At 46.6% G+C, this 27292-nt stretch overlaps 1 protein-coding gene across 3 annotated transcripts; it reads left to right on the forward strand.

Moving 5' to 3' along the window:
* On the forward strand, positions 1–27292 carry DUSP10 (dual specificity phosphatase 10). Of its 3 annotated transcripts, none has more exons than XM_040552139.1 (4): positions 1–104; positions 2804–3643; positions 22529–22906; positions 25688–27292. In XM_040552139.1, exons 2-4 carry the CDS (start codon positions 2848–2850, stop codon positions 25951–25953), a joined length of 1440 nt encoding a protein of 479 aa, XP_040408073.1. In that variant the 5' UTR covers positions 1–104; positions 2804–2847; the 3' UTR covers positions 25954–27292. The 3 variants fall into 3 exon arrangements, with proteins under 3 accessions (XP_040408073.1, XP_040408074.1, XP_040408075.1); XM_040552140.1 differs by having other exon boundaries at positions 93–107; XM_040552141.1 differs by lacking the exon at positions 1–104 and adding an exon at positions 1471–1596.

Raw genomic sequence — 27292 nt, forward strand, 5'->3', positions numbered from 1 at the left:
GCAAGCCTACTGAGACGGCAAAAGCATTTGAAGAAAATGAATGTCCAAATCCCATGGGCTGCTGCTTCTGGAAGTGGAAATTTAACTAAGACCTGCCAGCTCTGGTAGTAAGAGTTTTTGTGTGCTTTTTGGGAAATAGGCGTTTAGATGTTACGGGAGAGATAAGTTGTGTCTCTGATGGGTGTTGAGTTACAGAAGGCGAAAGCATTTAGAAAGCTGTTCATTGAAAATGCTCAGAGAGAGAAAATCACAGCGGGATGTGGTTTCTGTGAGCAGGAAAAAGGCCAACCGTATGTCATAGGCTAATAAAATATATTAAAGATGAAGTCAGTAAAAAGTTCTGTAGGAAGCCATCTGAAACGGGATGAATAGTGACTATATCACTTACAGTCAACGTTCTTACAAAAACACAACGTTAAGGCAAGTATGAGACAAAGTTACACGTGGCCTCCCTTTGTACGGTGAGAAAACTTGGCCTGAGTTGGAGCAGTGCCTGCCTATGGTGAGCCCTGCGTGGCTGTTGTGCACGGTGAGCCCCTCCATGAACAAGCCGTGAGGCGTTTGCTCAGGGCACATCGTGAGTACTGAGGAATCTGGTGAGGGAGATGGCTAAACCAATGACTCCAAGCATTTACCAGCAAATATTTGCTCGAGGACACTTGTAACTCTGGGAGGATGCCCAAACGCAGAAGCAGTGGGTGACCTTATCGCACTCTATAGGTACCTTAAAGGAGGCTGTAGCGAGGTGGGGCTTGGTCTATTCTCTCACGTGCCTGGTGACAGGACAAGGGGGAATGGGCTAAAGTTGCGCCAGGGGAGGTTTAGGTTGGATATTAGGAAGAACTTCTTTACTGAAAGGGTTGTTAGGCATTGGAATGGGCTGCCCAGGGAAGTGGTTGAGTCACCATCCCTGGAGGTCTTTAAGAGACGTTTAGATGTAGCCCTTAGTGATATGGTTTAGTGGAGGACTTTTGTTAGTGCTAGGTCAGAGGTTGGACTTGGTGATCTTGGAGGTCTCCTCCAACCTAGACGATTCTGTGATTCCCAGTTGCCCTGGCTGGAAGGACCACTGCACACCACGTGTGGAGCATCAAGCGGCCTGCGGAGAGCAGCAAAAAGGGCGTCATTTTGGGGGAAGCATGAGCCAAGCCTCTGCTCTGTGAGGCTGGTGCCAGCCTCGGACGAAGAGAGTACAAGGGAGCGTGAGGCGGCGGGGGTGTCTCAGGCTGGCACCTCAGGGGCACCGCAGCAGCTCTGAGGGGACCGGCGCTGCCCGCTCCCCACCGCGCTGCCCGCCCGAGGGCACGAAGCCGCCCGTCAGCCCCACGGCCGGCCGCGGGGGGGGGGTGGGGGCGCCCTCCCGATTGGCTGGCGGTGACATCACCGGCCCGGCCCCGCCCCCGGCCCCGCCGTTGGCCGCGGGTCCCGCCCGTCGCGGCTGGCCCCGCCCCCGCGGCGCCGTACTTGTACGCGGTAGCAAAAGAGAAAGTAAGGAGGAGGATGCGGGCGGCGCGCGGCCGGCGGCGCGGGGCAGCGAGCGCCAGACCCAGCGGCGGCGGCGGCGCGGGACGCACCGGAGCGCGCCGCCACGCGCCGGTACGGGCACGGGGGCGAGCACGGGCACGGGGCTGCGCGGTGCGGTGCGGTGCGGTGCGGGGCTGTGCGGGGCAGCGCTGCCCAGCCGCGGGGTAAAAGTTCGGTTCTCCGCTTCTTTTTCCCTTTTTTTTTTTTTTTTTTTATTTTTTTTCTAGCTTTTTTAGAGAGCTCGGCTCCGCACCTTGTCTCTTATTCTTTCTTTTAAACTACATCAGGAGAATGCGCTCACTGCTTTCCTTTTATTATCACCATCGTTATTATCGCTATTGTTATCATTGTTATTATTTTTGTTTTTAAGGAAAAAGCCGCTGGTGCCGGCCCCGCTCCGCAGCTGCCCGCGCTCCGTCCCGCAGCTCGGTGCCGAGCCCCCCGGCGTGCTGCTGGAGGGGAGCGGGGGGTCCTGGCGGAGCTGTGCTGGGGGCGGGTGGGTTCCCCAGCCCTTCCTCGGGCTGTGCTGGTCTTGTTGCTCTTCTCCGTTTTCTCGTGGAATCGGGGAGATTTCGGGACTTACACGCTGCGCTGTGCGGCAGGGGCTGTCAGCCCGGGGCGGCGGGGTCCCCTCTGGAAGCCTGGGCCTGGGGCTGCCTTAACCCCCCGGGCAGGTGGGAGCACCAGGCACACACCTGCGTTCTGTAAAGGTCCGCAGAACCCCCTTTCTTTTTTTTCCTCTTTTTTTTTTTTTTTCATTTTTGCTTAACTTTACATTCGAGTTTGTCCCTGACAATTTACTGAGAAGTTAATCTTATTCCAGCTTGCTTGAAAAGTCGCGTATCGCCACTGAGACGTTCGGCTCCCGTATGCTGCTCCCGGCAGCAGAGTCGGTCCAGGAGTTGTTTCCCTTGCAGTAAGCAAAGGAAACAAGAGCGTGCCTCTTTATCAGTTGCATGCCTGGGGTTTCAGAATAGCTCAGCACCATCTGCATGGAGACAAATGCCTCCCCCCGGGTGTAGCAGCACAGTCCAGGCGAGCTGCATGCACTCGGCATTCCACTCGCACACATGCAAGGAGCTGGAGTACTTGCTGCGGGACTGGGGGGAAGGTTCTTCAACAGCTACCAGCCTGCAGTAGCTGTTGGAAGGGATTGTTAACCTGTGGGTAATAGGTGTTGATGAAGTGATTTGTAGTATCGGGAGGCTTACGTGATTTCATGATCTGTTTTCATCACCTTTTTCTTCTCCCCATTCCCCCTCCTTTTTTTCTTTTGCAGGGTGATCTTGAGTTCTTCCTAATTCGCTAGTCCTCAGCCTCCTCATGCCTCCATCTCCTTTAGACGACAGGGTAGTGGTGGCACTTTCGAGGCCAGTGAGACCTCAGGATCTCAACCTTTGTTTAGACTCTAGCTGTCTTGAACCTGCCTCCTCTGTCAGCGAGAGCCACTCCAGTCTGCTCGGTGCAGCTGTCGTGTCCCTAAAGACTGCTAATCTCACGTATATGCCCTCATCTAACGGCTCTGCACGCTCCCTGAGTTGTGGATGCAGCAGTGCCAGTTGCTGCACTGTGGCAACGTACGACAAGGACACTCAGGCCCAAACTCAAGCGAGCACCAGCAGCGCCGGAGCCCCCACAGCCTGCCCTGCCAACCAAATGGTCAACAGCAATGAGAACGCCGGCAGCTTGAGCCCCCTGGGTGGAGTGGGGAGCCCGGTCTCGGGTACCACCAAGCAGCTAGCTAGCATCAAAATCATTTACCCCAACGATCTGGCGAAGAAGATGACCAAATGCAGTAAGAGCCACCAACAGAACCAAGGGCCTGTCATCATTGACTGCAGGCCGTTCATGGAGTATAACAAAAGCCACATTCAAGGGGCTGTCCACATTAACTGTGCTGACAAGATCAGCCGGAGAAGGCTCCAGCAGGGCAAGATCACCGTCTTGGACTTGATCTCCTGCCGGGAAGGCAAGGACTCTTTCAAGAGGATCTTTTCCAAAGAAATCATAGTTTATGATGAGAATACCAATGAGCCAAGCAGAGTAATGCCTTCCCAGCCACTCCACATAGTGCTGGAGTCACTCAAGCGAGAAGGCAAGGAACCCCTAGTCCTAAAAGGTAACCTCCCTCTTTGCCCCCACATGCTGTGCATGTACTTCTGGCTGTAATCTTTGCTGGTGGCTGAACATTCACTGTGGCTATTTCTCTCTAGGAAGAGCTGTGTGCCTCGAGTGGCACATGAGTGGCAAAGCAAATGTCTTCCATGGCCAGATCATGGAGCTGGTAGCTCAGCAGTGGGGAGATGCTCCCCTTTCTGTGACTGTTGTCCTTGAGTAGTGGAGGGGGTGGGAACTGGGAGAAGAAGGAAACGTGCTTCCTGGTGTCTGTCTGCGTAGACAAAGAATTTCCCCAACTGTTTTCTCTAAATATTTATAGCCCGAGGGGCAGAAGTCCAGGAGGGCATACTTCTCTCTTAGTCACCAGATTGACCTTTACTTAGCAGACTTATTTTAGTCTATATAAAATTGAACTCCTAGGTGCTAGGGATGGGCAATGGGAGAGCAAAAGAAGGGAGGAAGAAAGACAAAGGAGGCTGCTTAGTAGGCATTGCATCATGGACCAGTTGACAAAACTTGAGGAGCAGCCAAACCTTGTTTTGGTGGTAAAGGGTCAGAGTAACAGGCAGAAGGAGATATTCCTCCAAAAAGTGGTCTGAAAGGGTAGTGTTCATGTGTATGTGTGGATGCACACTTTTATATGTATTTTTTCCTACTTGAAAGGCTCATGTTTTAATGAGTTCTTTGGCCTATCCATTAATGTTCTAGGGAGGGGAATGTGCCCCACCAATTAAGGCAGCATCCAAGGACACTTTTCCTTTCTTCCCTTTATTCTGTAGCTCCTATTTATAACAATGCTGTCCTCTAGATTAAAGCTCTTTGCCCCCTGGGTATTTATGCCATTTGAAGGCATGGTTGATAGAGATTGGCTATGGTACTGAGAAACTGCGGGAGTTGTTGCTTACCTCATACTGTATATATTTAATTCACTTGAAAGTAGTAACTTTCACAGGAAAAGCTACCCTGCGTGGTGCGGCAGATGTAAGGATTGGGCTAATGGTTTAGCTCATTTTCTCTGTTTAGTTTCATACACTTCTAGGAGCTAAGAGTCCAGTGAGGTACTCATCTTTGACTAGATCTTGTGGAAACTTAAAATTGCACTGAACTTTCTTCTAACTCACAGCAAGTGTTGGGTTATGCTGGGTTGACTCTAACAGTTGCTGAAGGTTCACAGTGTGCTTTTGAGTGTCTCGGGTCAGATGGTGCCCTTTATCTGTGCGACAGAGAGAAGAGATGCTTTGTAGAGGTTTCATCCCTGATGTCTCCTCTCTCTGATGGTATTTGTTCTGTTGTAACCAGGCGTATGGCTTATGTGGGGTAGTCTGGAAGTCTTCCTGCCCTTAGAAGACTGCCATCTTCAGCATCTCACTTCTCTATGTGTCTCTGAAAACACTGAAGCTCCTGCCACCACAAACTGGCAGTTTTTCTGTCCCTGAAATAGGAGGCACCTACTGAAATGCAGCCACGGAGCTGTTAGGCCCTGTGGGCAGGTTGAGGGGCAGCCCCTGCTCCCACCTTCCGAGGCTGACCACTGCTTTCTGGGTGCTACAATGGGTTTAACTGGTTGCTCGTGGGATTACTTGGGCCATTTTTGGTCTTCAGCTACTGAGAAATGTAAGCACCTATTTCAAAGACTTGCTTAGGAAAAATCACCTCCCTGAGATGTTTCTGCCAACAAACCTGGAACTGTGCTAGGAGACAAAGGAAGCCAAATCCCTTGCTTTTTGGGTGTAATAATTGGCTCGGTTAGAGCAGACCTCACCTGGGGAAGCAGAAGGGAGGAGATATAAAAATAAGAGTGCTCCTGCTATCACCTTACCTCCCTCCCCATCTTTGAAGTGGGGCTCAAAGTGGGCTCCAGTGGAGCCAGATCGTGGTAAAGCTCATGATAAAGCAGCATTTAGAAGGGATCAGAAACTGAAAGAGAGCCTAAGGAGTGGTGCTAGAAGCGTTCGTTATTCCGTTTTCACTTTTCCCTCATGCTTTGGTAGCCCAAGAGCTGACGCCCTGTGGGCCTGCACGCCTGTGGGTGCAGACACCAGAAGGAAGCTGGGGGTAGCTCTCTGCCTGTCTTTCTTTTTCTTTTTTTTTTTTCCCCCCCCCTTCAAGTGGTTTCTCTTGCTTGCTGCAGTCCAGTCCTAATTTATTGCGGCCCATCTGATCCCGTGTTGTGTTTGCAAACACTGGTTGCTAGCCTCGCCGGCCAAGTTCGCGTCCCCCTGATCCGGTGCCACGTTCTCCATCTTTGGTGCGGCCTGGCGGCCCGCGGCTGCTCCGCTCGTGGCCCGGTGTCACGTTGTGGGGGGAACCCGATCAGCAGCCCGGGGTTGGGTTACAGCCCGGGCTTACCGCTCTCCGGGTAGCGGCATGGCCCCGGGTGTATTTAGGGTTAGGTGCCCCAGTCTTTTTAAGTCGCAGATAAACTCCTGCGCTGTTTCCAACGGCCAGACTGATCTATAGATAAATGTATGTATAGGGTGCCTTATTAGGCTCCAGTTAAAAAGAGGTGGTCTGATTTATTTTTAATGTAGCAGACCAATATAAACTGACTGACAGGAGAGCACTGGGGCTTTACGGGGTTTTTAAGAACTCTGTGCCTCCTTTTGTGTCTCTTTGCTACTTCCTTTAATAGGGAGTGTTTCTTGTCATAAATGAAGATTGGTATCATTTTCAGTTCAGCTCTTCAGAAGCAAAGACTTGCTTACTTCTTTGTACAGAAGCTATATCAGTCACTTAAACACTAGTGTAACTCTTTTTTTTCTTTTTTTTCCTCCCAGAAAGATACCATGTTCTTAACGTCGTTGTTACATGGGCATTAGCAGCTGAAGCTATCAGGGCTGAAGCTACTATTCAGGTTTTATATAAAATATGAAGCATTCCTGTTTTTTCCCCTGTGTGCTCACAGTCATTCGTGCTAGACCGTGGTTTTGCATTTCTATTGAAACCTAAAGGCCTTTCTTTTTGTGTATGCATCTTTTTTGCCTAGTATTGGGAAGGAGAGGAGGTAAAAATAGTGATGTGAGCCCAGCCCCCATTCTGCTTGATGCTGATGGCAAAACTGTTGCTGAATTTGGGGAGAAAGACCTCAGCAGCCCAGGTTATCCTGGATGGGCTTGTGCCCTCCTTACTTCACACAAACTCTGCAGCACCGTGTGGTGAGACCATTACAGGAGAACACCAATGTATTTCTGCCTTACTGGAAGAATTTGCCTTCCTTGGGTGTGTTAGCTCATAGTGAAAATGGCCTGCAGTTTTGGGCTTTTTGTGTGCTTTATTTTGCTCCTGGGACATAAAAATAGGAAGTAGGAAATGCATTTGCATTCAAATGGGAAGCATGATTTTACACAGAATGAAATGTTTAGGTTTGGAGTTGAGCATCTCTTTTCAAGTTAAATTAAATCTACAAATGAACTGAAAATGAAAAATTGAAGCATCTGTGCCAAAACATTTCAACAGCTTTCAACAAGAGAAGTTGCTTTTGTCTCCCTAGTCAGTGTCTAGTGCTATTGGTTTCATCTTACCCTTCCTCCTCTGCCTTTTCGAGCCCCAGCTGCAGGAGTCCTGTGAACCCGTTGAAGTCTTGTGCTCCATTTTTTAAAAGCTCCTGTGTTTGACTGCGGGGAAGAACAGAATCCAGAAACAAAGGTGTAAGATGTAAATTTGCTAATAATCCATTTTTTCCCCTTTGTGCTTTAAAGTGATGGCTGGAGCATTGCAAGGGGGGTGGCGATGATAACAACTAGTTGCTTCTCTGTTCTTGTTCCTGGTTTGAGGAGCTTACTTGTGCTCTGGTTTTTCAGTCTTGTCATTGCTCATCTAACAGGGAAATAAATTGACTGGGTCTCAATAGCAAGGAGTGTAAAACCTGCCAGTAAAATCCCTTCAGGCTTGCTGCCACAGTCTAAGAATAGCTTCAGATCCCTTACCAATGCTGAAGTCACCTATCAGTGAAGTTGAAACAACTACAGAGGGGCCAAGAAACCTATAAAAGGAATAAACATGTACCTGTTTTATACTCTCCCATGTTAGTGCAAAATACTACGATCAATTGCCTTTGGAATACCTGCTGTCATAATCTGTTGCAAATACATGATTTATTATTATTAATTATGTAATTCAACAGTGCCAGTGTTACTTTAAGCCTTAATTGAATTACTCTGCACAAGTGTGTTTGAGAGTAGAACTTGACACAACGGTCAAAAAATCCAGCTGTCCAATTAAATATGTGCCTGGCACTTATTTCCACTGGAGATCTCCACTGAATAATTATTAGGTCATGGTTGAAATGGAAATGTGTATTTTTAAGTGTTAAGTAATACATGTGAAACATCCACTGTGTTTAAAATGTGTTCCCTCTGTGCTGTGAAGGAAATTCGGCCTCATCTGTCACTGGGGGGGATGGTACGGGGATGACACTTCTCCTGGCTCTGTGAGGGATTTTACCTTCAGTTTTCAGAGGCTGATTGCTGGACCTGAAATACATTCCTCCCCTCCCCTGCCCCTCCACCCCGAGGTAATAATGTTATCAGCCATAACACTTAAACGAGTGTAAATGAGTGGGGTGTATGCATGTACACCTTTTGCTTATAGATAAAATGGGGTAATAGTGTTTTGGTTGTTTTTTTTTTTTGAGAACAAAATCTTTTCTTTACCTGAAGTGGATGCTTCTGCAGAAGATTGCACCCCTAAATTTTCCAGTTCAATAGTAATGGAAAGTGTAGCATTTCTTCCCAGATGATGACATCTTAAAGTTTGAAGTGCTGGATTGCTTGGTACCTGCCATGTTTTGAGAGGCAAAAGGAGCAAAGTCCATGCCTTGGAAAGAGACGAGCGTGAAGACTTCTCTTTTTAGGTGTCCAGTTTCTCATACACTTGGAAACTAAACTAAGAATCAAGAAGGAAACTGTTATATTAGCCAAATACCTGTAATGCTAGTAAAGAAAAGTTTGGCTCCAGCTCTGTTTCAACTGAGGAGGCATCCTCTGTGATGTTCTTGGTTTATATAAGTTGGGTTATAATTAGCTGAAAGCCTTAAGTGCTGTCCTTCCCCTGTTATGGGTGAAATGCTCTACCAGTAAGATCTTTGTGCCTTTATAGAAGTGCTTACTGATGTTTTATGGCCTTTCATTCTTAAAGTGACCATAGCCTTTCTGAGAGGCACAGGGTGGAATAATAACTGTATTTGAGGTTAGAGCAGTGTCTAGTTTTTAACTAATACAGGTACTTTTATTTTTTAGAATATGTATATGCTTCTATTTCTTTTAAAGCAGCAGCCACTAATGCATTTTTTTTAAACTATGCTTAGGAGCACAAAAGTTTCTTTGCCTTTTCAATACCTTTGAAGTGGGGGATCAGCCACTTGTCTTCAGGCTATGACTCTTTACTCTGTGAAAAGCCATGTTACAATTTTTTATTTGCAGAAGAAATTCTAAAGTGAAGAAATACCATGAATGGGAGCAGCGTGCGCTGTGTTAACACTTGTGTGCAGCGTTAACACTTGTATCTTATACACATTTATCAACCAACCAACCAAGAAAGAAATATTCAACGTGAGCTTGCAGGGTGATAGAAGTCCTGCTGCTTAATAAAACAGATCATTGTTAATCTGTTTAAAAGATGACCTAATGCTTTGTTTGTCCCTTTGTGCAAAAGATAAGATTATGCGTGGTGTGTTGGCCTTTCTGGGTTGTCTCTGGTAGGCTTGGAGGAACACTGGCTGCAGAAAACACAAGGTTGACCTGAATATCACTGTGGTTGTTTGCCTGGAGCTCTGTTTCTAGGTACTCACCTGAAACTGTCTTCAATGTTTTATTTATTTTTAAAACATTTATGTACTGTAGTAAGTACAGAAAGTTACACTTTTTGTAAAGTAAACCTGAGGTACTTGATAAGTCAGGGCTGAAAGAAGGGCAGATACCTTATGGCTTTTGCCTCCTAGTTCCTCCCCTGAAATTTAGAGCTGGTACAGAATCCTCTTAGTGCCCTCTTGAGCACTGCATTTTCTTGCTTTAGCTTCATCTGGCAGGTCTTTCAGGTGGTTGCCTCTCACCTGTGAGCTGTGGCCTTGATCCAGTAAATTTCTTGACAGTGTTTATAACGGCAGAGCTCTTCGTGCACCAGTGCCTCTGGAATTTGGCTGGGGTAGAAAACTAGCCAGCAGTCGTGGCTGTGCCTGTCAACGTAGCAGTACTATGTGGAGGCAGAATGGGAGGCTACTATGAAAAGCACACACGCAGGGGTACTGCCCCTACTTTCTAAATGTTTCATCGGGGTTATTTCTGCAGCTGCAACGTCCTGGGGCAATCGTGGTCTCTGTACTGTGTGGCCGATTGATGCTCTTATGCCCCAGCAGCTTCAGCAATGAATCTGTGGGGATTTTTAATGCCTTGTGACTTTTTAGTACAGGAAACTCTTTGCTTCAGCCGGTATCTGTGATAAAAGCAACCTCATGCCTTGGAAGCATCTCAGCCCACTGGAGATGGTTTTTGTGCATCAGCTCTGAAAGCTGTTGGTGCCCAAGGAGCGAATGTCCCTCAAGCAGGTGGTCTCAGACCTGGCTCTGGACCTGTACAGCAGCATTTTGAGGCTTGAAGGGGAGAGGAAGATGGGAGAAGTTCCTTCCCTGTGTGGTGCAGGAAAGGGGTAATCTGGCTGGAGGGATATCTGTGCCTAGGTAGCAGAGCAGTTTAAGGGCCGGCGAGCTCTGGCCGAGGCCACGCAATGGTCATTCTCTCGCTCTGTGACTAAGCGCACACAATAGGCTTGCTGTGAGGCCTTGGACAAGTCACTTCAATGTCTGAGCTTTTTTTTCCTCTTTGCACTGTTTGTAACGCTGATCTCATCTCTTACTGTGATCTGTGCTAAGTGTCATTGACCCAGGTTCAGCCATGGATCTTCCTGGCCCATGAAGTGGGAGAGGGGCTTACAGACACCCTCGTCCCTTACCAGTGCATCTTTGCTAAAGTAATCAACTGCAGGATTTGTCTGTGGGTGGCTTTTGTTCATCTGAAAACTCAAGTTTCGTTTTTCTCTCTCTCTGCTTTGGTGAGCAGGTTATGTCCTTTCTCAAAAAAGCTCCAATGTGAGTGGCTCGAGATCCCGACGGAGCACAAGGCTGTGCTCTCCTGGTACTTGTGTATAGTGGTGCCTCTAAGAGCACATCGCAACTGCCATTGTAGTCAGCGCAGGGAGACCTGAACCAGCAAGTCTGCAAGGACCAACCTTGTAGGTGTAGGTGCCACCTAGTCCTACTTGTCCCAAAGGAATAAGCCTCCCCTTGCTGCTGCCTGGGGCACTGCTGGGCTCATCTGGCTCGCCTACATCCGCAGCATCCTTGGCCGGGCTCCAGGCGGCTCAAGTGTGTGCACGGGGCTGTCCCAGCTGGGGGGGCCTGGGGCTGGAGCGCTCTGGGGGACTGTAAATCTGTCAGCACCTGCTGCTGGGGGGGCACAGGGGCGCTTCTGGAGCTGGGGGGGCCTTCAGTCCGAAATAAAGGCTTCGAAGGAAGAAGTTGGGTGAGGGGCAGAGGGGAATAAATAAAATAAAATAAGGGGAAGGTGTGAGTTCCAACTTTTTTTGCTACAATCTAGCTTTAAAAAAAAAATCTGTAACGTGCCTGAGTTTAATTCCCACTTGATTCACCATAACAGAGAAGAAACACTTCAAGTTAAATGTAGTAAAAAGAACAACAGATGCCACTCCTCATCTGCACATGAATTACTATATATATTTTTTTACAGTGGTTTTAAGGAATTTGGAAAATAGAGGATAACTTGCAAGTTTCTGTCATGTTAGTTGAATTGATTGTCACTAATTTATGACACTGAAGGGTGGTATTAAGCCTTAAGTGAGGAAGTGACCAATAATGTTTTAAAGCAAAAGCTGTTGTTAAAGCAGGTGACCTGTGTTATGTTAATGATGGGCTCTAATTTGTCTTGGGCATTTTCTTAGCTAAGGTAATAGGAGTCCTGTCTGTTCACTTGATTGAAATTAAGTTATTCTTAATTTACACAATAGAACTTGCTGGCATATTGTAGGTATAAATAAAAACACTTAATACGATTGTTTAGCTTGAGGTTAATCTTACGCTCGTAGATATTTTCCTGTTAGCCCTGTAAGGCAGTAGTACATCTGTATCAATGAATAACACAGTGCCTGCGCTTTCTGGGAAGTTTTCTTTGTCTGCAGAGACAAGGAGACCCAGTTTGGTTTTGATCTAGCTGAAGAGATTTCCTTGTTTGATTGCTGCTGAGTTTTGGATTCCGTAACTCTTCTCTCTTCTTCCTTTGATCCTGGAGTGTAGGTTCTAGTCATGCTTCCTCAGCCATGAGGGTTGTCAGCCACCGCCTGACCCAGTGCTGTGACCCAATTTATGTCTCCTGAAGACCAGGAAGGTGTGAGTTGCTCAGTGCTCAGCAACTGGCTTGATGTCATGAGGAGGGAAAGGCGTGCGAGATGTACAGCTCAGTGGTCCTCAGCCTGCATCAACAAACAGCCCCGTAGCATGCCGGGATTCAATTTCTGGTTGGGCTGGCCCTGCTGTTTATGTGACAGCATGGGAGCTGGCGGCACTTTGCTCGTTCTGGTAGTTTGATACTTTTATTTTAGGACAGTATGACACTAGAATATTTCAAGGCAGTGCCTTTTACTTCCTCTGGATTTTCTTAATGTGCTTCAAAATAGTTTGTTGGAAAGTGTCAAATGAGAGCCAGATATAATTATTTCTAGGCAAAAGAACAGAAACTCTTCATTTTTAAGAGGATTTAAATCCAGCAGGAATGCATGGCATTCACAAACATTGGCGTGTTACAGCAGCACTCTGTTTTTCTTTCACGTTAATGCAATGTACTGCTGGTGTTTCTGATGCAGAGGAACAGTGGTTTGGACTGGAAAAGAGCCTGTGTTCATTCTCGGGAGAAACAAATCAGCCTGCTTGGTCGTTGGAGTGAAGCTGTCCTGAAGAGGTTGCCCTTAAAAGGGTAAAGTGAACAAATGGATGGCTGACCCATGAAAATGTCAGTGTTCTCTAATATGTACTAATTAAATATAACTGTCCCCTCCTACACATGCAGGATTACAGATGTCTGAAACAGTGCCTGGTCTCTTCTCTCTCTTCAGATGTGCTGAGCCAGAGCCCTCTGAGCTGCCTCGGTCCTTGCGCACCCCAGAGCACGGGCACAGCAGCTGCTGGCTGTCTTTGGGTCAAGCAGTGAGGATGAGCAGATGGGCGGGTTGCTTTGGGGATGCATATGCTGATAGGCAGTCATGGGAGGCAATTTAATATAAAAATATAATATTTATTTAATATTATGTTGATATTTAAAATAAGCTTAAAAATAATAATAATACAAATTGAGCACTGGCATTTTGGGAAAGTCCGTTCTGTTCTGCCTCTGTGAAAACAGACTTATAGCTCTTTGTCAGTATAAAAAAATTTGTGGTATCTTTATGACATTAAAATAGTTTCTGTTCCCTCCCCCCTCACTTCCCCTTCATACATAGCTTTAGCATTTCTTGATGACCTTTTTGATAATATGATTTCCAGTGGGAGCATTTCACAGTAGAAGTATGTATTCCTTCAGGGTTTATGCTGACATTTCCAGTGATTATTTAATTGGACTTCATGTTAGCTTAAATCCCCATGGGAGAGCATACTTTTGCTATGAGAAGTTGTAACGTGTCTAATTTTGAGTTTCTGCTATAAACACTTGCCCTCCAGGGAGGGTAAGTCCAATCCTTATCTGTCACTGCAAAATTGTCACAGTAGTGTGTTTGGGATGTGGGACTTACTTTCTTGTTCCAAGCTGTGTTCTTATTTATATATAAGAACGTGTGTGTATATATATATGTATATATATATATAAATAAATAAATGTTCTTTATACTGAAATCAAGAAGGTCGTCTCCTCTTTCACCTTCTTGACTGCTTCCTGAGAATAACTTTGAAGGATGCTGTCGCTTGGTGTGTTTTTCTTCCCTTCTTTCTTTCTCTTTCCTGTGAATGCTTCTGTTTCTCCCACATGGAGAGACTCTGTATATATCCCAGCATATAGGGGATTCCAGTTACAAAGCTGGAACCACTGTCCTGAATTCAGACATGTGGTCCGGAGGTATTCACAGTGATTTCTGGAGGGGCTGGCAAGTTGTCCAGAAGCATTAATGGTATCTTTCGGAAGAGCTGTTGAGTGAGGCAGGGAAGGGAGGTATATAACTTGCATAGGTGGCCTGTGTCCCAGACTTAGAGTTTGAGGCAAAACCAAGTTTGACAAAAACAACAACAACAACAACAAAACCTTCAAGCAAAAATACTAAAAAACATTCCCCAGCAGCAGGTTAAAAAGAAAATTTAAAAAAAAATTGCGTGTTTCTAATTACAGCTAATGGATGATCTAGTGCTCCTTGGAAGAGGAAAAGCAAAGGGGTAAGAGCTAGTGGTGGGAAGAAGCAAGTCATATGTTCAGGTGTGGGAGACGTTATGGGAGAAAATGCGGTTGAACGAGGGTGGTAGCGTGACAGGAGGAAATGAGTGGAGCTGGGCAGAGGCAGCGTCCCTTTGCAGAGGAAACTGCCTCCAGTGTCCTCTCTCCTGCCCCAGCGGGCCGTGTCCTTCAGGGCAGCAGCCTGCTCTGTTCCTGGTGTTGAAGTACTAGATAACAGTAGATAAGATTAGGGGCTGCAAGAGGCCAGTAGGAAAGGATATGCTGTAGCAAGGGGCGTGAGATGTAGTGAGTTGAAATTAGAAATAACATGCAAATGTATGCGCGTATGCCTCAAAGCTTGGGGGGGGACTTAATCTTTTTTTATCTGGTGTTGCACGCTTGACTTTTAAAGGGACCTCAAAGCAATTGTGTCAAGGATGTGCTTGTAACTCCTGTAGGCCAGAGCTTGTCTATGAACCAGCCTCCCATAGTAGTTTCCACATGGAAAAAAACTGACCTTGCAACTTCTTTGGAATGCATGGGTTTGCTTTTTTGGGAGGTTTTTTTTTTTTCTTTTTTGAAGTGCTGTTGGCAGCTTGATTAGAGGGAGACTAGATAAGATTGAGTGTATCAAGGTGGAAGCTGTTCTTTGTGAACTATGTTTACTTTTACTTTTTTGTTTGTTTGTTTAAAGCTTAATCTTTTGTGGCAAGGCTGATGCCAAATGCTGTGTGGGTGATAGGGAAAGAAACCCTGCAACGGGTTGTTTGAACCTCCTGCGGACAGGCGAGAAACATGCTTGTAGGACTGGCAAGTGAGACTTGTCTCACATTAGCAGCCGCAGAGTAGAAAAAACCTTTAGTTACTTATGCCTTTGCATTCCCCTAACCCCCAATTCTCTAAAATCAATGTAGATTCTTGAAGCCAATGAAGATACTTAAATTGTGAAAAGGTGGTGAATGAGGTTTCTGCTCTGAAGGGCTGAATGTGGCTGCAGTTAGTGATTTACTTATTTATTTTCCTATTCTTCGACAGCAAAAATGGTAATGTGTAAAACAGTCTTGGTATCACTGTGTTCTCCTTGTACTGCTGAAGGATGCATACCCCCCTGCATTGTGGGCTCGACCTCAGTTTAGTCTCCATCCAATGTTTTTATAAAAAAACAACAGCAACAAAATTTCCTTGAAGTCAAAGGAGCTACTTCTAATGTCATCTAGGCAAATGTGGTTCAATAGGTCCCCACCCTTTTTGAGAGAGAGAGGAGTTGCCCTTCTCATCTCTGCTTCCTGCTATGTGGGCCAAATACATTATTTTCAACCGTGGTGCAACTCTTGAGCTTTCTACAGCAGCAAGGGTGAACCGTGAGCAATGCTCACCAGCAGCTGTGGTGAGGAGGACATTTGTCTCAGATAGTAGAAACACTCCTGCAGTGACATGCTTGAGTTAGCACCGTTGCTCTGAAAGATTTGGGAAACACGGTTCTCTGTAGCTTACTGTGGAGCTCTGCTGGGGAAATGGCTGTCTTGTGGTGTGTAAGGAATATGGACGTCCATCCTTTCGGTACCCACGTTGTGGTGATGGCTAGATCTTCCACTACAAGGTGGTTTTTGCTCTTGTGCTCTCTAGGCATGCCACCAGTTGCCTACAGGCCCTGCTGTTGATTTGGTACCATGTAGGCCTATCCCTGCTTGAGGCAAAAGTAGAGAGAGGTTGAGAGAGTAGCAGAAGAAATACGGAGAGCTAGGGACTTTTACCTGTGTCAGACAACGCAGAAATAGCAGAAGGAAGATAGTGCGCTCAGTGCACCCCTTGTCAGGTTACAGCTCAGATACAAGGCCCTTTAAGCATGGCCATAAACTTCCAAGGCATGACGTTGGTTGGTGGTAAGAAGACATGATCTGGGTGGCTGTCCACATCCTGAGAATGGGTTTGACCACTACTGGCAGAACCCTTCTTCAACCTGTAAAGCTGTTTTTTTTCCCTTGGGGGGGGGTAGGAAGCAAGTAGCTGTGATGGATTCGCTGCTGAAAGTGTACCCGAGCGTGGAGAGAAGATGCACAACAGCACAACCCAGATTAGTTCATACTTATCAGCGGGTGCCAGGGCACATCCTGCCCATGGTACAGGAGCAGCAGGGTGCAGGGGTGGCCCCAGGTCTGCACCCTCCTGCCCGGCTGGGGCGGGAGCGCGGCGCTGGGCGGCGTGGGGCTGGGCAGCACCCTGCCTGCAGCACACCTCTATTTTTACATGCTGGAGTCACGTTTGTTTAACCTTGAGGCGTCCTGCGCTTTGAGTCGACTTGACACAAAGTCATCTGTTCATTAATAACACAGAAGCAGTTTAATTGTTGTCTTAGTGGAAAAATACATGAGACTGTCATCAGCTGTTGCTTCTGGCAGTGCTTTTCTGCAGTAATGTAAATAAATGAGGTCACAGGTTTAAAGGAACAGGCTGTACTTGCACAAATTCGAAGTGTGATCTTAAACGGATATGCACCAGTTGCCTGAATATCCCCCATCTTGGTGTTAGCTTGCGCCCTACACGCTAACTGCTTAAAGCTGTGACCTTTTGGTGTTAAACACAATCACAGTTGAGCTGTAGGGGCTCGATTTGTTGTGTAGGTACTCACAGGAAACATGCTGAGTGGATGTGCTAAAACTTGGATTTGTTCCTGAGCTATTGAAGCTCTCAGTCAGTCACTACAAGTTACGTATCACCAAATTCTCCAGTGGCCCTACCTATGAGAGCCTGGCACTTTGGGAGGGGTGGAGGTTGCAGACCAAATATATCTTTGTCACAACCCTGTGAGACTTCTGCTTTTGTTGCATGTGTGCTTTAGTTTGGTGGGTGTTTTTTTTTTTTTTTTTGAGTTGGCTTTGTGGTATTGTAATCGAGGATGTGTGGATCCAAAAATCCATCTGAATAGCTTTCAAAGCTGTACAAAAGGCCTGTTTGTCTGCAGGGATCACATGTTCTATCTAAATGTGGATCCCACATCTGCAGTCTGTCATGTATAAAAACACATTCCTGTTTGTAGTTGTAACAGGAACAGCCAGTACCTGCTGCTCTCAAAACAAAGCCCAGCCGTGCACATGAGGTGATGTAAAGGTAAGTGCAGGTGTTACTCTATGGTCAGGTTACTTCATGGTACTTGCCTCTGCTTCAGCTCTCTCTCCCGGGGGGAGAGGGAGCAATGTAACTTACTGTCTTTACTGTGGGGTAGGAACCCTGTTTCCAGGTAGGAAGCTTATTGTATATCTATAAAAACATATCATAAGCCCACATCCTAGTGTATATATGCTCACGCCAATGAAGAAGTGTCACAGAAGGCATGGGAGGGGGGCAGGTGTTACTAAACTCCTTGCACTTCTTTTAGTTCTGTCTTCCCTTAAAAATCACTCGCACAAAATGTGTACAGATAAGCTTTGTTGGTTTTGCTTTGTGTAAAGATGTCCGTTCCTATTGCAAGGTCACGGTCCCTTGTAAAAACTGGTTGCCTTGTTTCTGCCGTACGTTTTTGTGCCTGTTTTGCATCAAATGCACCCTTTCCTGATAGCAAATGACAGACACCGTGTTTGGCGTGACTTTTATGCAAGCATCATGCTGCTTGTCTCTCTTTAATTTGCTCAGAGCTGCTCTGGCTCCCATCCAGCTGCTAACCTGGCTTCAGAGCACTGGTGTGAGCCCCGGGCTCTTGGGTGGCTTTGGAGCTGGGAAATGTGCGTGCAGCTGCTGCCCAGGCGCTGCACAGCGGGGCATTTGAGAAGCATCAAGCTAGATGTTTATGGGCAGATGGCTGAAAAAAAAAAAAAAGCCTTGAACAAACAAGTATGAATAGCTGGAGTGTACACAGTGCTGACTTAAAACTTCCTAAAAGTTTTGATGTCTCAGACAATCCCTAGTCTGTTGTCACTTACTAACTGTTCTGGCAAGGCAGGGTGGTGGAATATTTCATGTGGCTTATGTAGTGATAACTGCAAACCACTCTGGCTCTTCACGTCAGCGGTGAGCAGGAGCACTGGCTTCTGATGCGTTTCGCTAGATAGCAGGTCAGGCTGTCTGCTGTGGGCATCCTACTTCCGTTATCCCTTCCCTTTTGGTAGAAATACCATGGGTTTCCAGGTGTGCTGGGCAGCCTTGCATGCCTGTCACTTCATTTGGATTTGGGTAGGTTCAGGCCCACGAAAACATGCCCAGCAGCTGTTTTGGAGAAGTGTGCACAAAAGCACTTGGGATGTTCTCTGCATCTGTTTATGGGTTGTATCAAATTGGCTGGGTGGTTCAGGCTTTTTACCTGATTATTACAGCTACACGGTGTGTTTAAAGATAGCAAAGACAGGTTATAAGCACGGCATTCTGTAGAAATGAACGCTGATAGCTAGTCTAGCTGCTAGCGTTTTGTTTTGTCAGTGGGTTGTACCTGAACATCCAAATGTCTTGTTGAAAGTTGAGCGTAGGGTTCATGGCTGGAGCTCAGACTGTACCACTATGCATGCTGATGGTCTTTTCCAGTTCATATATTGCCTATCTGCTGAGGCTCCCTGTATACGATGAAGGCTTTCAGTATATTGCAACTAACAGCTGAAAAGCTGCTTCTAAGCGCAGCTTCCTTTTGTACTGGTGAGAGGCTTCTACCAGGTTGTACCCCTCACCCATGTTCCCTGCCACTGTCCTCAGTAACATCTCCTCCTTGCCCCAGGTTTGGGAAGGCTTGAGCATCTTCAATCACTCTCCCCTACTGCTCAAAGACCTTAAATGATGTCTTCTGCATGCTGTGTTTACCATCGTGTGGAAAGTCCATCCTTTCTTGACTCTTTCTGAGTGGTTATAATGAACTTCTCTTGGGCTTTTTTTGTTTGTTTCTTTATTGGAGATAGTCTTTCAAACTTGTGGCAAACCAGAGTGTTATGCATGCACGAGCTCCATTTAAATTATGTTAGTGCCACATAAATTGACTAGGAGTGAGGATGGTGCATGCTAAGTGTGGGTGAAGTAGAGTTAGGGAGCAGTGCTTGTGAGGCATCTAGATCTTGTTTTGAGGCCTGAGAGGCTGATTTCAGCACAGATCTAAGCAGAGCTCCTACTGTTGGGTTTAGAGTTAAGCTTTCCTCCAGCAGCATCTTGCTGCATCCTTTCTGGGCACCAGTGTTCCTGTCCATTGATTCCTTGCTTACGTGTCTGAGATGGATCCTATCCCCAGTAACACGCTGTTTCAGGGCTGTGTGCTCCAAGAGTTGCTTGTATATGCTACTCTAAATGTTATATAGGTATATATGTATATGCTACTCTAACTTTTTAACTCCATAGCCATGAGGGAGAAAAACAAGGGGAGGGTGGATGCGGGCTGACATTAGGAAAGGTTTCCTCTTCACTAGCAGATGCCAAGAAAGAAATGGTGGATGAAGTGGTTGTGTGTTTGGCTGCTGCACTTGTTTGGGCCTCTTCTGCACGATGTGCTTGGAATCACCTTCCACCCTTTGGCCTGACGCTCCGGCTGGAGGGGTGGGGATTGCCCTGCTGACCATGGTGTTAGCAGAAGAGTTCTGTAAAACATAACAAGGAGGAGGAGACAAGAGGTTTTCATCCAGTGGGCCCAAGTTCATACCAGGCACTGAGGAAGAATGGGTAACAGGAGTGGTGGTGTCTTCTGGCCGGTGGGGCAGATGGAGATGGCAGAAGAAAGATATAGCAAGCTCTTTCCTCACTGCCTACAGATTGTCCAGCCCTGCTGTATCTGTGAGGTGGCTGGTGAAAGATGATGCCTGCCACACCATAAGCGTGTCTGCACCCGAGTGGTGAAGTAATGGGATCTTATCTCCACCTATGGCCACTTCTTCCCAGAAGGCTGTGGAAGATGAGCGCTGACCCTGGGGTGACTGAAGCTGCTTATTCTTTGGAGGTTTCCTTGGGAACCCTAGCATGCCCTGGGTGTTGTTTAAATAGAAGCATTTAAGTGGAAGGGATTGCTTACCTATGCAAAAGCAGAGTAAGAGTTGGAGCGGGGCTGGGACAACTGGAAGGTGGCTCAGGGTTTAGCGTTTAGCCCAGGCTGTAGCAGTTGGGTTGGGTGAGATGTCGGATATCTTCAGCATGGGGACCATGGACCATGGTCTTGCTTGTTTTCTTGAGCAGCCTGAAAGGATTTTTTCAGACCTTATCAAGGCCAAGTGGTGTGGTTGGCGGATGAGCTCAGATTTTTGTCCTTGCCCTTTCTTCTGTCCTCTGCCCCTGTTACAACAGCTTTGGATCTTTAAGGCAACTCTATTTGTGCTTTGTCCTGTAAACTGCAGAAACAGCTGAAGATAAGCATGCTTTTGAGGCAGGGGAATTGCTCTGCATTTTGTGAGTGATTCAAGGATTTCTGGGAAAGTGAGTTACTAGCAGCACGCGAAGGACAGAAGTCTGAACTTTATTTTAAATAATAATAAAAATCCCTGGTATTAGAGAGGAACAGATAGACCTGAGTTTTGTAGATCTCTAGCATGCTGCATCGTGTCTGAGAAGTGCCCTGCTGTGGAGGCACTTGGCATCATCAGGGTTTCACTGATGCCTCCCATTCCCATCTCCTGGCACGTGCCCCACAGCGGTGGCCAGTGTTTGTGGTGCTGCCTGAGAGATAGGGACCTGAGCATGCAGAGGGGGAAACTGAATCAGGGAAGTGCTTGAGGAGTGGGAAACACAGGAAAGGAAGCAGTAACCCTTCGCTTGAGGAGCGGGCCTTGAAAAGAGAGGCATGGAAACCTGCCTTCAGCAGAAGGATCCAGGGCTATATATTACCAGGCTCCAGGGGAAGGGCTGGGATTTAAAACTCGCCCCTGTCATTAATGTGGGGTCAAACCTGCCTTGTTTTCCCCTCATGGCTTATTCAGATAGTGTGTGTGGGCTTTAATTGGTCATCAACCTTCTCAAAGTCCTGGTCTGGGGCACTTGTACCCATCACGTGCTGTGTGGGGTGCCGAGAGGGGCCCTGTATGGGTCGCACCCTGTGGGCTGGCACTTGGGCTTTGGGAGCTGCAGCACTCAACGCTTGGGTATTGAAGTTCTTGGCTGTTTCTGATCCAAAGCCAGTGTGACAGCATGGCTTTAAAATCTTTCTTTTGCTAGATCATTGTGAAAGAACATGGAAAAGACAAATAACCTTTTTGAAGGAGGAAAAAAAAAGGCAGGATGGTGACATTCAGCGTTTATTTTGGCTGGTGGAGCTCTTTCTAGTAACTTAAGTGTATTTCTTCCCCTCCTGAATTTTTTTTTTTCCCTTTTTGGCTTTCCTTTGACAAAAGCGCAATTGAGTCTGAACACTTGGCCTGTCTCGGCAGGCTGCGTGACTCCGAGCGTCCCGGTGAAAGAGTAACCCGCGCTTGTGCGGGCGGGCGGGGGGCATGGCGGCGTTCCTCCCTCTCTGCCCCAGCCTCCCCGGGGCGGTGGAGGCGAGCCTCGCCACCTGCTCGCATTACCTCATCGGCTCCCAGGAACCAAAGGCCCGACACAGAGTGGTTCTTCTGGTATTGTTTGCGCTCAGAGGGCTGATGTCATGCCAGCTGATGTCACCCCGTGCTTTGTGTAAGCGCTATGGAAACTGGGCAGGTGGGGAGCCCGCGGCTGATGTAATCGCCGACCGAGGTGTGGAAAGGAGGTCTGCTTTTCTTCCTGGGCCTGGGGAGACACCCTCCTGGAGCCTGGAGTGAGGGGAGCAGGGGGGGGAAAGGGGAAAATGCTGCTTGAAAAAAAACAGTGGTGTGACTTGCGGTAGAGCCGGGGGAAACGTGAGCCAAAAAAGTGACTTCTCCCTTCCCCCTCGGACCCGTTTCCCAATCCATATTAATATCCTAAAAATAGCTCTTGCTAGATATTTTCAGACAACTGGGGCAGAAAGAGGAGAGCTGTTAACATGTAGCCACATGTTAAGCGAGAGCCTCGGTTGCTGTTACACTACGAGGGGTGGTGTTCCTCCTGTCGGGCCGCACACGTGCGCACTGCTCTCCTGGGGCTGGGGGTGCCCTGCAGGTCTGCCCTCTGGCAAGCAAACTGGCTGCCAATGCGAACAGGTCTCGATAAAAGGCCGTCTTGCTGCTCTGTTCCAGTGTACTTTGAGCTGGTTTTCTGGTGGTTTTGATGCTTTCTTTCTTGGGGGGAAAAAAAAAGCCTTTGTTTTCCTTTCACCTCCTCCCACAGGCTCGTAGGTGAGGCGATCCCGGCACCCTGATGTTGTACAGAGCTGTGTTTGTCTGCGAGCCTGTTCCTTGGCACTGTCAGCCTCGTGGAGGCAAGGACAGTGTGTGCCACTGATTCGTGCTGCCCTCACCGGCAGTAGCCGTGCTCAGCATCAACTGCTGTGACAGCGGTGTTGGGGACAGCAGGGCTGCCACCAGTCCTGGTGGTCCTTGGGGCATGCTCGAAAGGAAGGTGGGGCCGAAGTGGTGCTTACCTGTGGTTTCTAACCAAAATATCTGCTTGGCCTCTCTCCCCAGGAGGACTCAGCGGTTTCAGGCAGAACCACGAAAACCTCTGTGATAACTCCCTTCAGCTGCAAGAGTGCCCAGAGGGGGGAGGAGGCAGCGGCGCGTCCGCGGTGCCCCCCACGCTACCTCAGTCCATCCCCACCACACCGGACATCGAGAACGCTGAGCTCACCCCCATCCTGCCCTTCCTTTTCCTCGGAAATGAGCACGATGCTCAGGACTTGGAGAAAATGCAGAGGATGAACATAGGCTATGTAATCAATGTGACCACCCACCTGCCCCTGTACCACTATGAGAAAGGCATGTTCAACTACAAGCGGCTCCCGGCCACTGACAGCAACAAGCAGAATCTCAGGCAGTATTTTGAAGAGGCTTTTGAGTTCATTGGTAATTATCCTCGACTGAAATGATTCCTTTTTTATCGTCTTCTCTCCTTACCTGTTAGTGAAGCATAATATTAATTCCAGATTCTTATAACTGCCATGAAGGCTGTGCAAGGTCATACTTACTTCTGTTTAGATCGTCAGAAACACTGAGCGCTTTGTGTTTCTGCTGATTCTCATCTCTAGCACATCTGACTAAGTAGCCTAGGGGTACAACTTTATCCAACGATAGTGATGCCTACTTCCAAATCTCCAAATTTAGGATTTCTGAAGCCCTGCTTCCCCCAGCTGAGATTTTTTTTTTTGTCATCCCCTCTTCCTGATTCCTTTGCGTTTCCTAATCTTCACAGTGGCTTCCATCCAAATTTTTATATTCATTATTTTTAATGACAACAGTCTTCCCCAGCTCAATTTTATGAGAAAACTGACAAACCTTCACACTCCACTTATTTTACCATCAGATTTGTAACGTCAGAGTGTATGTGTGGGTGAGTGGATAGTGGTGACAACTAGTATTAATTAGCTTCAAACCCTGTAGGCTGTGAGAGAGTTCACAGCAGAGATGCAGCTCCATCTGAAACTGGGGAGGTGGCTAGAGAAATGAAGTTACGCACATTGCTCTGAACCTTGCTATAGTCCACATAATGCACCCCTCATCTGCATGTAGGGGGCCTGGTCAGTGAGGACATCAAGTAATACTGAAAGCTTTTGAGGACCTTTTCTTGCCCTTCTCTATGTATTTGTGGGCACAGCTTCCCGCAGTGCATGTACAGAGTTCACAACCTTTTGCAGCACAGTGGATGTCCACTGGTGCTTGTCCAGCCCAAATACATGTCCTTAGAGGTTTCCTGAAGCAGCCTGGATGTGGTGCAGAACCACAGGCATGCAATTTTTCTCCCTCTTGCTGAAGCCGGGCTAATCTTGTTACCAATAGTTCAGGCTTGATAATGAAAGACAAGATGATGAAAACATGCTTCTGTGTTATATCACAGCTTAGGTCCTTAGCTGACCCCATGGACTTTTAAAAGTGGACTCAGAGCTGTCTTTCTCTGTCCCTGCTCTCAAAAATAGCCACTGTTTATGGCTCCTGAGTGAGAGTGTAGGTGCACAGCTCCGCTGAAACTTGAGACTGCTTGTGCTGGCTCTGTGGGGTGCTCTGGGGCTCAGCAAGGATCAGGTACTGGGTGTAGGGCTGGGTCCTGGGGTGGGAAGTCCAAGCTCAGCATATTCTTCTGAGCCCATCTGCGATGGTGGTGCTGGGACTCACTGCTCTGAAGCAGGCAGCTCCCGGGTACTGCAGGGTCTGGCTGTGTTTTGGTTAGCAGAGAGTCATTGTGCTGATACAGCCTGTAGGCGTGATATTTCAGTGAAGGTGACTAGGTGAAACACTGCTTATGCTGCAGCTCTGATGATATACAGCATTAATTCTCAAGTCTTTCTACAAGGAGCTTCCAACAGGAGCCATTTTGATTGACTTCTGCCATGGAGAGGACCGAAGGATCTCTATTTAAAATCATTTTTTTTCCCAATGGCTCCTAACCCCAGCTCTACCAGCAGCACTGTCAGGCCTACTGATCACTATGTTCACAGGAAGGGGAAGAAGGCACCTTTTGGGGAGAAGTGAAGGGCTAGAGCCCTCTCTGAGGACAAGGGAGGGGAAATACATTTTTTCCTTAGGGAACAAAATCTGGGTCAGGAAATCCAGTAAAACCTTAAACTTTGAATTCTACAAGACAGGGTGATGCAGAAGGCTAAGGTTTCATAAAGAAACTGCGAAACTCCACCGAGGTCTTTTGGGGGTGAGAGGGAGATATCTGCATCCAGCTTCCCTGTGAACTGCAGGGTTAGAGCTCTTAAGCCATACACCATGTTGTTGTTGTTGTGTTTTTTTTTAATTGTTTCATGATCTAACCAAGGGCAGAAAAAGTAGCCTTGCTCTGAAAAGGTTTAGAAAGTGTTTTAAAACCCATTTTGCTTTCCTTTTTAATAATTATAGCTCAAGGGGCTATCTTTGTTTTTAATAAACAAGTGTTTCTCCATTGAGGTTTTTTTTTCCACAGCAAATTTAGCCAGCTGGGGAAGTAACTAGTCAAAGCTTTCCCTCCCTCAGGGTAAACTTTTAACTTGCATTCAAGAATGTTTGGAAATGTTTAAACAGTAGGTCATTGGCATATATGTATATAAATATTTAAAAAACAACAACAACAACAAAACAAACAACAAAACAGACACAAGTTTAGCAAAGATTAAAGCTGCAGGAAGTGAAACTGAAATGTGCAGAGTGTCCAGATGAAGTTAACTTCAAGAGCCTCAGAGAATAGGGCAATGAAGAGCATATATTCTTTGTTAGATACTGAATCTGAAAATACCTGTTTCTGAAAAGGCATATTGCTTATCAAGACAGGGAAGCTGAGATGCTGAAGCAACATAGTGGTGTTGTGAGAGAGGTGGGGATGGAGCTCAGGCTGCCTTTTTGTGGACCTTGACCGCCTGCATAAATACTCGCTGGCAGTGCTTACGAGCAGCGCAGTAGCATCACTGAATGGTACAGTTCATCTCTAACAGAGATTCTGCAAACATGCAGATCTTCACTGGTCTGTGTGTTTCACCTGAAGTAACTTTGAAACCCTGAAGGAAGGTAGACTGGAACTGGAAGCTGGGGAGATGCTGCTGTGCCTCTAAACAGACAGAAGGGCTTTAACATCACGTTACTGCTAATCGCACTGAGCTTTTCTAATTTACAAAATGGCAGAAACTTTACTTTTTCTGTTTCTCTCATTTCCAGAGGAAGCCCATCAGTGTGGAAAAGGTCTCCTCATTCACTGCCAGGCCGGTGTGTCCCGATCTGCCACCATAGTTATCGCATACTTGATGAAGCACACACGCATGACCATGACGGATGCCTATAAATTTGTAAAAGGCAAGCGACCAATCATTTCCCCCAACCTTAACTTTATGGGGCAGTTACTGGAGTTTGAGGAAGATCTAAACAACGGCGTCACACCACGGATCCTCACACCAAAGCTGATCGGCGTAGAAACTGTTGTGTGACAGTGAAGTCAACGAAGGGGTTAGCGTATTCTTCACCTGATTTAGGGCAGTGATGGGTGGGTTTTTCTTTTTAGCTTTGGGGGGGGGGGGGGTTGTGGCAGACTTTTTGCGAATAAAAACCTTTTTTTGTGAGGAAAGGTTTTTAAAAGAGATCCAAGAACTTGGCCATGTTTGGGATGTGGCTGTGGTTTCCTTCCCAGGCACTGGCAGAGCAGGGAGGCTTCGGAGCAAAAGGAGTACTTTTTAAAATCAAAACAAGAAGAAGAAATATTGGGCTTTTTTGTTTTGTTTTTTCTTCCTCCTCCTCTCCAGCTACTCCTAGAGTTTATGGCTAAGTAGTCTGTGCAGGTTCATAGACTGAAGAAACCTAAGTTGAAGATGAAATACAAAAGGCCAAAACAAGCAGAAAAAACTCCCTGAAACATGAGGGCCTTCATTCTGCAAATGCTTTGCTAAAGATAACCTAGCAAAATGCTCACTGATGCAAAGGAGATCAGAGCAGCTTAAAAAGTCTGCAAGGCACTTTTCACACTCCTGACTCAAACTAAAGAAAAAAAAAGTTTTTTTGGCGTGTTTCATGTTCCAGTTCTATTTTTCTATTTTGGGGTGTAAGGTTTTAACAGTAAGGGACTTTGATCATTCTATGCCATATGCCTTCACTGGCTTCTTGTGCAATAATAATTTGGGGTTTGTTTTGAGTGTTCAATCCAATTAGAGTTGGCTGCTCACTAATAATTAGATAATAATTTTTAAGGTCTAATAGTGAAATTGCAGCCGGCTTGGTTCAGAAGAGATAAATGAAAGCAATTATTTTGTTCCTTTATATGATTTTGATCCTGGTTACAGTGCCATAAACCTTGTTACATATGTATATCAGAATGTACAAAAATTGAGAACAAGCAAAGTTTATTTAAAAATATTTTTCGCACAAAATATTGGTGTGTTTCAGTTGTCTATGTAAAAAGAATTGATTATAAAAACAAAAATCCTTTGGAAAATGCGTGTCCTTTTATTTCTTTAGTGATTTTCCATTTGCTTTCTGTGGGATGGTGTGTTGGTTTTTTTTTTTTTCAGTGTACATTGCTGGTATCTTTTGTTTGACATCTCCTTTTCAGTGTTTTATTCCTGTCCTCCGCTGGTAGAATGTGTTTTCTTTATTTCTGTATTTATTTTTTGTTGTACTCTTGCATCCCTTGCTTTCTGTAGCCATGTTTTTCTCTCCTGGAAGTACATCAAGCTTGGAGCTGTTCAGCTGAATTGGCACAACTGGGGAGGGCTTTTGGGGACAGACCTACAGCTGAATAGTCATTTAGAAAAATAAGAAATAAACATTTTTTAC

Source organism: Cygnus olor, chromosome 3 (genome assembly GCF_009769625.2).
Source record: "Cygnus olor isolate bCygOlo1 chromosome 3, bCygOlo1.pri.v2, whole genome shotgun sequence".
In the NCBI taxonomy this organism is placed as follows: domain Eukaryota; kingdom Metazoa; phylum Chordata; class Aves; order Anseriformes; family Anatidae; genus Cygnus; species Cygnus olor.

Bases quoted from the DNA above. Each gene is read 5' to 3' on its own strand.
- DUSP10 (XM_040552139.1), top strand. From the start codon at position 2,848: ATGCCTCCATCTCCTTTAGACGACAGGGTAGTGGTGGCACTTTCGAGG. The intron at 3,644-22,528 runs GTAACCTCCCTC...CTCTCTCCCCAG, and splicing joins GGAACCCCTAGTCCTAAAAG to GAGGACTCAGCGGTTTCAGG. The intron at 22,907-25,687 runs GTAATTATCCTC...TCTCATTTCCAG, and splicing joins AGAGGCTTTTGAGTTCATTG to AGGAAGCCCATCAGTGTGGA.